At 42.9% G+C, this 12,858-nt stretch overlaps 1 protein-coding gene across 2 annotated transcripts in view; it reads right to left on the minus strand.

Moving 5' to 3' along the window:
* Positions 1-2,517: 2,517 nt before the first annotated feature.
* Positions 2,518-12,858, minus strand: part of Fbh1 (F-box DNA helicase 1) — a 51,387-nt gene continuing 41,046 nt past the window's right edge. For both annotated transcript variants that reach the window (XM_045135037.1, XM_045135036.1), the window contains 2 exons: positions 4,202-4,333; positions 2,518-2,981 (listed from right to left, as the gene is read on the minus strand). In XM_045135037.1, coding sequence (XP_044990972.1) covers positions 2,811-2,981; positions 4,202-4,333 — 303 coding nt within the window. In that variant the 3' untranslated portion in view covers positions 2,518-2,810. The remainder of the gene's footprint in view (positions 2,982-4,201; positions 4,334-12,858) is intronic.

Genomic DNA, 12,858 nt, shown 5'->3' on the forward strand with positions numbered 1-12,858 from the left:
AGCCTCCATCTCCCAAGAGCGTGGCATTTACACGCCACTAAGGATCTGAACTCAGGCTGTTGCTTCAACAGCAAATGCCTCACAAACCCATCTCTCCAGCCCTGTGGTCGTTTGAGTGCATGTGCCTCCAATAGACCCATGGGTTTTATTAAGTCTCAAAACAGATTTTCGGCTGCCTGACTGGAAGAGGTGTGACCGTGGACAGATCCTGGGGTCCTGCCCTCAGGTGTGTTTGGGGGCGGATCTGATTCCCAGCCCAAAGGTGTGCAGAATGGTCTGAGCTCCGCCTGGGTGCCTGCTGTTTTTGCTGCCAGTTCTGTGCTTGTGTGTGGTGCTGGTTTCCCTTTGCCCGGATCTGTGAAAGGGAGCCAGTCTCCCACCACTATGGAGCTTCCTCAGGAGCTATAGGCTTCGCATAAACCCCTGCCTCCCACAGGCTGTCTGGCTTGGAAGCTCATCCCAGCAGTAGCAAGCTGACAATAAGTCCCAAGATGCTCAGCTTCTTTAACGGACTGCCTTATTCTTTTTTAATTTTTTGTTCTTTTTCCCTCAACTTGTTCTACAGTTGTTTGGCTTTTCAGTCCTTCACTTTTATCTCCACTCTCCCCGCCCCCCCTCCACACACACCAGGACCCTGTTATTTCACAGGGGCACCACTGCCTCCTGTTCTCCACGTGTTAATGGTACGCAGCTGGTTCTTCCTCCCTGCATAGACCATTTCCTCCAAGTTGACTCTGGTCATCCCCAACTTTCACCCTGGAGGTATTTTCCAGCTCTCACTGCTTCTTCTCGAGAGCAGGCATTGACAAGCAGCTGGACCTGGAGCCCTGGGCTGGGGAGCGTGCACTCTTGCTCCACTGGGTGACCTGGTGGCCTGTTTCCTTCGGCACCTGTAATGTGACTGTCACCATCCACTGAAGGTAACTGGATCCATACAGAAGGAACTATCCATCTCTTGCTTATAGATACTTTGTAACTTCCAATTTTTTGTGGTTGTTTTGTTTTGCCATTATGGTTTAAAAATAAATGCTTCTATCATTTTGATTAGTGGAAAACCACAGAAAATACATTCAATCTATCAAATTTCCAAAAGCTCCTCACATATTAGGCCACTATAGTCTAGTTTCTAGCTCATTTATTTATTTGTTCCTTTTTGAAATAGGCTCTCCCTATGCAGGCAGGTTGGCTTTGAACTCGTGATCACCTGGTTACAGGAAGGTGTATACACCACACCTGGGTCAGACTCATTGAACCACATCACTTAACACCCCTGACTTTCAGAGTCCAGTAAGGCGACATCTTTTCACCTTTGTCACGGTGCGGGATGCTGGCACTTTTTCTTGAATTGTATGACAACCCCACCATGGTGTGTGTCCGGAATCTGCTACTCTTCAGAAAACCCGCTTGCTGTCTTAAGTTTTGGGTCCTCTGGCTTGCCTTTTGGACCTCTGCTTTTCTCAGCTTTTACACTCCCCCAAACCCTTCAATTCATCTACCTTAGCTACCACCTCCATGACCCCTGGAAACTCCATTTCCCGCCTGTGGTTCTGTCTGAATGTGGACATCTATGCAAAGGCCTCCTGGATGATCCTTGAAAATTATCCATGAGCCCCAAAATCCAACCCAACATTGTTTCTACACAGTTTTCATCTACTTGAAGAACCAGCCAGAAAACAAGGAGTCACACTGAACTCCTTCAGGAGTTGCACACCCAGCTCAGCTATCAAGAGTGTGCTCTCAGAAGGCAGTGTCCATCAGAATCCCCGGCGGGGCTGGCGACCGCCTGGTAGACTCCACCTGAGCATCTGAGTGTGTAGCTCGGGAGAGGTTTTAACACATTCTCAGGTGAAGCCCATAATGGATGCCCAGGAGCCAATGTCTGTTAGCTCCTTAATTACCAGTCCCACCACAAGGACCTGGGTCCAAGTCATGAGCCATTGTCTTGCCAACATGACCACTGTTAGCCTTTCTGACCTTCAAACATCCTCCAAACTGCAACTACAGCGCCCTCCCCAGTAAACCCTGACGCTAACCGGTCTTACGCCGCCGCCCGGCTGATCTTTGCCTTGGGTGATGTTATGCACACTCATCCACCTGTGTCCTAACACTGCTGAACAGCCAAAGCCAAACGTCAGATTCAAGTGCATGGAGATGACAGAGGTCTTTCCACTAGTGGCTTCTGTGAGAATGTATGGCTTTGTTACAACAGCCACTCAGGACCCCCAAGCACAATAAACCAGGTACCAACTTCCTTCTGCCTCCGTGGCTTCCCACCTCTGCTTTCTCCGGCCAGTATTTGCAATCTTCACTTGCACCTCCTGGAACAAAGAACTCAGGCCACTGTCACTGTGTACTTACTTGTCTCTCATGCACGCTGAAACGACAAAGACCTACTTGGTCTTATGTGTCACTCTTTATAGCATGAAAAGTATGTGAGCGGTGACAGACTTCTGGAGAGAGAAAACGGGGAAGCGGCGAGTGGAGGAAGCTTAAGAACAACAGTGCTGAAGACAGATGTCATGGTGGCATGCAAGGGTTGCAATGCCTATTTAATTGAAACCTTGTAATAAAAGTTTAAATACATAAATGATTTTTTTATCAAAAGAACTCCTCCCACTCCCCTGACCTAATGCACATGGAGGAAAGGCAAGTGGGAGCTAGCTATCTGAAGGGAAAGGGGAATGGCAGGTCTGGCGCGGGCTGCTGCTTCCGCACAAGAGCTCTGTGGCTGAGTGGGTCTTCTGTGAACAGAGGCGTGGCCACACTGGCCATCGTCAGCACCCTGTGCCATGGAGCATGCTCATCTCGGCTCAGAAGACAAGGAAGAGCAAGGCCTCGTGCCTGGGCAGCACGACATCTTCCACAGTGCGCTCCATGGAGCGCACCTGCTCTGGGGAGGCAGTGAGGAAGGCCAAAGGCCCGATCCGCTGCTCCGCACAGGAGTGGCAGAGGTAGCCACCCTTGTTCTCCTTTCTGTTGCTCTGTAGTGACATAGGAAAAAGAGGTAAGAGAACAATCTAGGCTACAAAAAAGTGCAGAATTACAAATGCCAAGAGACAATGGATTCTGATTCTGTTTTCAGGGCTGAGGAGATGGCTCACTAGTTAAAGGAGTTTGCTCGATTCTGTTTTCACACTGTGCAAACCCTCAGCGGTAATACCACTGCAGCACTTCCGTCTAGAGCAAACTCCTTTAGAGCAATAGCCATAATTATCCAGTCAAGAGTTTGAAACTGGGGTCTGGCCGAGTGGTGAAACATTCAATTAGCATGCACAAGGCCAAAAGTACTAAAGCATCAAACACAGAAAAAGAACCAAGAAACACCGACCCAGACTCTCCAGGTAAATGGTTCTCCTCTGAGGTGTTTGGTCACAATCCCTTCCCCAGCCTGTCAGACTTAAGCATGCCCAGACACTACCCATCCCGGCTCAAGGCAGACCTCTCACACAGGTCATGATTTCTATATGGAAAGCCCTTTAAGGATCATGAGGCATGGTTGTGCCCCGTAGTCCTTTTTATTGTTTTGTTTTGTTTTGTTTTGTTTCTGTTATTCGAGGTAGGGTCTCACTGGCCTAGGCTGACCTGGAATTCACTAGGTAGTCTCAGGGTGGCCTTGAACTCAATCCTCCTACCTCTGCCTCCCAAGTGCTGGGATTAAAGGCGTGCGCCACCACGCCCGGCCCTATAGTCCTTTTTAAAGGGCGAATCCCAGGTCAGCCTATGCTACAGTGAGACCTTACCCTGAACAAACCAAAAAGGAACATGTAACTGGGAATGTAGCTCAGAGGAAGAGCACTTGCCTAGCCTATGTGAAACCACAGGACTAACTGCCAGCCCCCACCCCAAACAAGAACAAAACACTTAAAAAAGGATCAGAGGGTTGGCAAGACAGCTTGGTGGTGGAGGCGCCTGCCTGCAAGCCCCGTGACCCAGCGTCATGTGACGCTCCACGTACGTGATGACACGTGTCTGGAGTGTTCGCGGAGGCACGAGGCCCTGGCCAGTCTCGCCCTCCCTCCACTTGCAAATAACAAAATTTACAATAAATAAGAAAGGACTACATCAATGTCTCTCTTACCTTCCTCACTCAGAACCCAGTTCACAAACAATAAAATGAATGAGCTAAAAAAAAAAAAAAAAAAAAAAAAAAAAAAAACAGGACGGCTCTGAGTGAAGTAAGTCTTACAGACAGCAAACATACGTAAGTGATGGGCAGTTTCTTCATAGTGAGGACAGTGTCCACGGGAATGGCGTTGTTGCACTGCCCCACACAACAGCAGACAACTCCTGTTTTCAAGACATTACTTGTCAGCTCTGCTTGCAAGAAGTATTCCTGTAAGGAAAGAGGCAAAAAGAAATCTAAAGACAATCCAATTAGCTTCTCTATGAAAATGCTAGTTTTCTTTTTTGAAAGAGTTAATGGATAAACATGCAAAGCTACTGCCTATACTTTAGGACTGTTTCTGGATTTCATCCCATACTACCCCATCTCCAACTGTACCAGTAGAAAATTACCATTTTGAAACAGAGTTTCACTGTCTCGTCCAGGCTGGGGGCTAGCTCAACCCTCCTGCCTCTGCACTATCACGCCTGACTCAGAAAATTATCTGCATAGTTACTTTATAACACAGGGAAGTTGAAACAAGAATACCTGAAGAAAAACACAACTTGTCCAAGCTGGTGATGCAGCTCAGTGATGAGCACTGTCCTAGGCCCAGGATTTATTCCAGGCCAAAGTCAAATTCCACAAACAGTATAAACCTTGTCCAAACCAACCCCCACACATTTCTTTCTTCCCAAACTGTTGGTTGTCTAGTGGACAAATGACTCTTTAGGACTTAAGTTTCGACTTCCGGTTAAGATGGCGGCGTAGGTAACACGCCAAAGCAGCCTGGGGGGGAGAAAAAAGACCAAAAAACCTCAGCAAAATACACACTTTTACTAAAAAGTGAGGTGTATAGGAAACTGAAGCGGCAGCGGAGAAGTAGAAGAGATCCAGAGCATCCAGAGTCCACACAGGCTGGCAAAAGCGGCTCCGGCAGCTCTGCCAACTGCAGCGGCGGGGCACACCAGAAAGCCTCCAGACTCGGCTCCAGCTGCAGGAAAAGCCAGGTGCGGGCGCTTCCCTCACACCGCGCTCTCCGCAACTCGGGAAACGTGAGGGGAGAGTGGCAGCGAGCAGCAGAGGAGCAGACCGTGAGGTAGAAGAACACGTGGAGCAGCGAGACAACCAGAGCAGCCGCGGCTCCCTCCCCACCCCACCGCCTGAGCCCAGCTCCAGCGAACACAGCAGCGGCCCGGGACCAGCCACGCCAACTTGAGCCGACAGCGGGACCCAAGCAGGAGCAGAGTCCGGCAGCAACATCAGCAGCTCCAGCACCGGTAACAGCGGCCCCAGCAGCGGCAGACCCAGAAGTGGCAGCAGTGGCGGACCCAGGAGCGGCAACAACAGCAAACCTAGAAGCAGCAGCAGTTCCAGCAGCGGGGGTGCTGATCTGCAGGGCCACAGTTGCCAGGCTTGGTTTGCCCCACAGGAAAAGCCAGTGCCCAGCTCCAGAAATCAGAACAGCAGCCCGATGACCCAGGCAGCAACTTGACTGAGACCAAAATCATCCAAGGTAACTGGGTTTGCACCAGGGAAGGGTCTCACTTGGTCACAAGCTGACTAGGATCCCTCAACAGACCAGAAATCTTAACCTCTGTGTTGATAGAGGATCTGGTTGTTACAATAACTACTCTGGCATACATACTTGGGGGTGTTTTTGACTGAAGGGGTACAGTGTTTAGTTAACTTTTACAATCTACTGGTGTTTTATTCCACTCAGCCTACTTGAATACTCCCATAGCAGGGAAACTCAACCCCAAGGAGCACCTTTGTCGATACTCTCAGAGTCTTAAGAGCCACACCTAACACCTTAAGCTCCTACCCTGAAAATATATAACATCAAATCAATTGATACAGCTAAGAATACCCAGCTAGCCAGAAAATCCAAGCATTAACTTAACCCAAGATGCAAAAATATATACATTATAACACAAGAAACACTAAAAAGCAAGATGATATAAATCCACCTAAAAATATTAATGCATCAGAAATGACCTCCAGTGAGAATGAGTTAGAGGAAATGCCTGAAAAAGATTTCAAAAGAATGACTGTAAATATGTTCAAAGAAGTCAGAGAACAAATCAAAGGAGTCAAACAGGAACTTAAAGAGGAAATCAAAGGAATCAAAGAAGATGCAGAACACCAATTTCATGAAATAAAGAAGGCAATATAAGACATAAATAAGGAAATAGAAATAATAAAGAAAAACCAGTCAGAATTACTAGCAATGAAGAACACAGTTAATGAAATAAAAATCTCTGTAGAAAATCTCACCAGTAGAATGGATGAAGGAGAGGACAAAATATCTAAGCTAGAAGACCAGGTGGCAGATCTAATACAGGCCAACAAAGAGAAAGACAAACTTATAGAAAAAGTATGAGTGAGAATTTCAAGATATTCGGGACACTATGAAAAGATCAAATATTAGAATTCAGGGCATAGTAGAAGGAGAATTTCACTCAAAAGGCATAGTAGGTGTCTTCAACAAAATCATAGAAGAAAATTTCCCCCAAACTGGGAAAGAGGTGCCAATACAGATACAGGAAGCCTTTAGAACCCCAGCCAGACAAAACCTGGAAAGAACCTCTCCTCGCCATATTATAATCAAACTTCCAAACACACACACCAAAGAAAAAATATTGAAAGCAGTTAGAGAGAAAAATCAAGTTACCTACAAAAGTAAGCCCATCAGGATTACAGCAGATTATTCAACACAAACTTTAAAAGCCAGAAGGGCTTGGGATGATATATTCCAAGTTCTGAAAGATAACAACTGTCAACCAAGGTTACTTTATCCTGCAAAGCTATCCATTCAAATAGACAGAGAAATAAGGACATTCCATGACAAAAGCAGGTTAAAGGAGTATTTGAAGACAAAACCAGCTCTACAGAATATACTTGATAGAATCCTCCATGCTGAAGAAAAGGAAAAGCACACATATAAGGAACCTAGAAAAAACAAGCAATACTCAAATACTAGTTAACACAAGAGAGCACAGGTAGAACCAGAACCACAAAAAAAAAAAGGCAAACATAAATACACACCTTTCAATAATATCTCTTAATATCAACGGCCTCAATGCCCCAACGAAAAGACATAAGATTCGCAGACTGGGTTAAAAAGCAGGATCCTACAATTTGTTGTCTCCAAGAAACTCACCTTTCTACAAAGGATAGACATTACCTTAGGGTGAAAGGTTGGAAGACGGTGTTTCAAGCAAATGGGCCTAGAAAACAAGCAGGGGTTGCTATGCTAATATCGGACAGGGTAGACTTTAGTCCAACGTTAGTCAAGAAAGATAAGGAAGGTCACTTTATATTGATTAAGGGCACACTCCAACAGGAGGACATTACAATCCTAAACATATATGCACCTAACATGGGGGCTCCCAAATTCGTCAAACGAACATTATTAGAACTAAGGTCACAGATAACACCAAACACAGTGGTGGTAGGTGACTTTAACACCCCACTCTCATCAATTGACAGGTCATCCAGGGAAAAAATAAACAGAGAGGCATCTGGACTAAATGAGGTCATAGAAGGAATGGACTTAACAGATATATACAGGACATTTCATCCAAAGGCTGCAGAATATACATTCTTTTCAGCAGCACATGGAACATTCTCTAAAATACACCATATATTAGGACACAAAGCAAATCTTAACAAATTCAGGAAAATTGAAATAATTCCTTGCATTCTATCTGACCACAATGGAATTAAACTACAAATCAGTAGCAAGAAAGGCTATAGAGCATACACAAAATAATGGAAACTAAACAATACACTACTAAATGATGAATGGGTCAATGAAGAAATCAAACAGGAAATCAAAAAAGTTATAGAGTCAAATGATAATGAGAACACAACATACCAAAATCTCTGGGACACAATGAAGGCAGTTCTAAGAGGTAAATTTATAGCCTTAAGTGCCTATATTAAGAAATTAGAAAGGTCCCAAGTAAACGACCTAATGCTTCACCTTAAAGCCTTGGAAAAAGAACAAGGCAAACCAAAAATCAGTAGACAGGAAGAAATAATAAAGATTAGGGCAGAAATTAATGAAATAGAAACAAAAAGAACAATCCAAAGAATTAATGAAACAAAGAGTTGGTTCTTTGAAAGGATAAACAAGATTGATAAACCCTTAGCAAATCTGACCAAAAGAAAGAGAGAAGAGACACAAATTAATAAAATCAGAGATGAACAAGGTAACATCACAACAGATTCCAGAGAAATTCAAAAAATCCTAGGGACATACTATAAAAGCATATACTCCACAAAATGTGAAAATCTGAAAGAAATGGATGATTTCCTTGATCTATATGACCTACCTAAATTAAATCAAGATGAGATTAATCACTTAAATAGACCTATAACAAACATGGAGATCCAAACAGTTATCAATAATCTCCCAACTAAAAAAAGCCCAGGCCCAGATGGATTCACTGCTGAATTTTACCAGACTTTTAAGGAAGAGCTAACACCATTGCTTCTTAAGCTTTTCCAGGAAATAGAAAAAGAAGGAATTCTACCAAACTCCTTCTATGAGGCCAGCATCACCCTGATATCAAAACCAGGCAAAGATAGAACAAAAAAAGAAAATTACAGACCAATCTCCCTCATAAACATAGATGCAAAAATTCTCAACAAAATATTGGCAAACAGAATACAAGAGTATATCAAAAAGATCATTCACCCTGACCAAGTAGGCTTTATTCGAGAGATGCAGGGATGGTTCAACATACGCAAATCTATAAATGTAATACATTACATAAACAGGTTGAAGGACAAAAATCACATGATCATCTCATTAGACGCAGAGAAAGCATTTGACAAAATCCAATATCCCTTCATGATAAAAGTCCGACAGAGACTGGGAATAGAAGGAACATATCTCAATATAATAAAAGCTATTTATGACAAGCCTACAGCCAACATATTACTAAATGGGGAAAAACTGGAAGCTTTCCCACTAAAATCAGGAACAAGACAAGGGTGTCCACTGTCCCCACTTCTATTTAATATAGTTTTGGAAGTCTTAGCCATAGCAATAAGGGAAGAGACACACATAAAAGGGATACAAATTGGAAAGGAAGAAATCAAGTTATCATTATTTGCAGATGACATGATTCTATACATAAAGGACCCTAAAGACTCTACTAGCAAACCGTTAGAGCTGATCAAAACCTACAGCCATGTAGCAGGATACAAAATAAATACACAGAAATCAGTAGCCTTCATATATGCTAACAACAAACACACAGAGGATGAAATCAGAGAATCACTCCCGTTCACAGTTGCATCAAAAAAAAATAAAGTACCTTGGAATAAACCTAACCAAGGAAGTAAAGAATCTCTACAATGAGAACTTTAAAACACTCAAGTGAGAAATTGCAGAAGACATTAGAAAGTGGAGAAACATCCCTTGTTCCTGGATTGGAAGAATCAATATTGTGAAAATGGCAATCTTACCTAAAGCAATCTACACAATTAATTCAATCCCTATCAAAATTCCAAAGGCTTTCTTCATGGAAATAGAAAAAACAATCCAAAAATTCATTTGGAATCACAAAAAACCTCGAATATCTAAAATAATACTGAGCAACAAAAAAGAGGCTGGTGGTATCACCATACCTGATTTTAACCTATACTACAGAGCCATAGTAACAAAAACAGCATGGTACTGGCACAAAAACAGACATGTAGATCAGTGGAACAGAATAGAGGACCCAGATGTAAGCCCAAGTAGATATAGCCACCTGATATTCGATAAAAATGCCAAAAATACTCATTGGAGAAGAGACAGCCTCTTCAGCAAATGGTGTTTTGAAAACTGGATATATATCTGCAGAAGGATGAAAATAGATTCTTCTCTCTCACCATGCACAAGAATTAAGTCCAAATGGATTAAAGACCTTAACATCAGACCTGAAACTCTGAAGCTGCTAGAGGAAAAAAGTAGGGGAAACCCTTCAACATATTGGTCTTGGCAAAGACTTTCTGAATACAACCCCAATTGCTCAGGCAATAAAACCACAGATTAATCACTGGGACCTCATGAAATTACAACTATTTTGCACTGCAAAGGACACAGTGAATAAAGCAAAGAGGCAACCTACAGAATGGGAAAAAATTTTTGCCAGCTATATATCTGATAGAGGATTAATATCTAGGATATACAAAGAACTTAAAAAGTTAAATAATAAGGAATCAAACAAGCCAATCAAAAAATGGGCTATGGAGCTAAATAGAGAGTTCTCAAAGGAAGAAATACGAATGGCATATAAGCATCTAAAAAAATGTTCTACGTCACTAGTCATCAGGGAAATGCAGATTAATACTACATTGAGATTCCATCTCACTCCTGTCAGATTGGCCACCATCATGAAAACAAATGATCATAAATGTTGGCGGGGATGTGGAAAAAGAGGAACCCTTCTACACTGCTGGTGGGAATGCAATCTGGTCCAGCCATTGTGGAAATCAGTGTGGAGGTTCCTAAAACAGCTAATGATTGATCTACCATATGACCCAGCTATAGCACTCCTAGGCATATATCCAAAGGACTCATCTCATTTCCTTAGAAGTACATGCTCAACCATGTTTATTGCTGCTCAATTTATAATAGCTGGGAAATGGAACCAGCCTAGATGTCCCTCAACAGATGAGCGGATAATGAAGATGTGGCACATTTATACAATGGAGTTCTACTCAGAGGTAAAGAAAAATGAAGTTATGAAATTTGCAGAAAAATGGATGGATCTGGAAAGTATTATACTAAGTGAGGTAACCCAGGCCCAGAAAGCCAAGCGCCACATGTTCTCTCTCATATGTGGATCCTAGCTACAGATTTCTGGGCTTCTGCATGAGAATGAAAATACTTAGTAGCAGAGGCCAGTAAGGTAAAAAGGAGACATAAAGGGTAGAGAAAGGAAGGGAGGAGGATACTTAATAGGTTGATATTGTATATATGTAATTACAATGATTGTAATGGGGAGGTAATATGATGGAGAATGGAATTTCAAATGGGAAAGTGTGGGGTGGGAAGGGAGGGAATTACCATGGGATATATTTTATAATCATGGAAAATGTTAATAAAAATTTAAAAAAAAAAGACTTAAGTTTCTGTCCTTTTCTATATACTTTATTTTTATTTATTGAGAGAATGAATATGGGTGACTGGCTTACATGGGTCCTGGGGAATTGAACCTGGGTTCTCTGGCTTTGCAGTAAAGTACCTTAACTGCTAAGCAATCTGTCCAGCCCTAAGTTTCTTTCCTTCTTTCTTTTTCTTTCTTTCTTTAATATTTTATGTATTTATTTGTTTGAGACAGAGGGAAAGTTGGGGGGAGAGAGGAGGGAGAGGCGGAGGGAGAGAGAGAAAATGGGCATGCAAAGGCCTCAAGTTGCTGCAAACTCCAGATGCATGCGTCATGTGTGCTTCTGGAATCCAGATTACAGATTTAAGATTTACTATATTTTGATTAGCCCAATTCCACATTACTTCATACTCAACAATGATTTCCTTTACTTTCTCAAAACTTCACCTGTGACCACTTGGGAACTTCCAGCTGTGGACCACTCATATCTGCCTCAGCGTATTTGGGAAGGACAACTACACGCATTTGGGATGAGGAAGTCAGTCACTCAAAGCCAGGCCAGGTTTGAAGCTCAACGTTGCTGGAGAATCTACCCACAGAGAAGTTTGCCATCCGCAGGTCCAGGTGCTTCCTCTCCCCTAACCCTGTCTGGAGTTCATTTGCATTGGTTGGCTGGAGGCCCTGGTGCACCCATTCTCTCTCTCTTTTCTATCAAATAAATAAATAAAAATATTTTTAAAAAAAAACTAGCTACAATCTCACCAGACTGCTACCCCAGGGTTCAGAGCCATCAGCAGCAATGCTTAGCTTTTAGAGCACTTCTGAGCTGGGCCTCCTTGAGACACGCTACATTCATCTTGCTATAAAAAAGATCCAGGGAGTCTCGGCGTGTGTCAGCGGGAGCCCTGCTGCATGCCTCAGGGATGCTCCCGGAAGTCATCCGAGGGGAGAAAGGTTCCCCCAAGCAAAGATGCTTGCTCACAATTGTGCGTAGTATTTTGTTACCTCAACGCGGGAAGAGTGGTGATTAAGTCAATAATATTTTTTTTAAAAAAGCCTCTTAGATGATGTAATCGATGATAAACAACTGCCGTAAGATGGTCAAAATCTCATCCAGGAGCAAACTGGGACAAGTGGAAATGGTCCTAATTGGAGATGAAAGCATCTAGAATGCAGGCCTCTGATTTGCTTAATTCCATGCATTTGGGAAGGGTTTGGTCTTAGCTAATTGATACAGGTTATTTGAGTCGTGCTTACTACAGAACAACTGAAGACAAATTAATCTTCCATCCTATCTTCATTTTTATTATAATTTGGATTAAAAGATGCCACTTTGATCCCAAAGTGAACTGTAGATGCAGAGTCAGTCTACTATATTTCAGACACAATACAATGTTCCACAATCACTTGGACAAACTCAAGTCCCTTATATAAAATCACATAGTATTTGCATATAACCCATTTACATCCATAGCTTGTTTTTAAAACTATATATTCATTTGCAAGCAGACACAGACAGATGAGAGTATAGGTGTACCAGGGCTTCTTGCTGCTGCAAACAAACTCCAGATGAATGAGCCATTTTATGCATCTGGCTTTACAGGGATATTGGGGAATTTAATTGGCCTGCAGGCATTTCGAGCAAGT

This window comes from Jaculus jaculus, chromosome 15, assembly GCF_020740685.1.
Source record: "Jaculus jaculus isolate mJacJac1 chromosome 15, mJacJac1.mat.Y.cur, whole genome shotgun sequence".
Classification (NCBI taxonomy): domain Eukaryota; kingdom Metazoa; phylum Chordata; class Mammalia; order Rodentia; family Dipodidae; genus Jaculus; species Jaculus jaculus.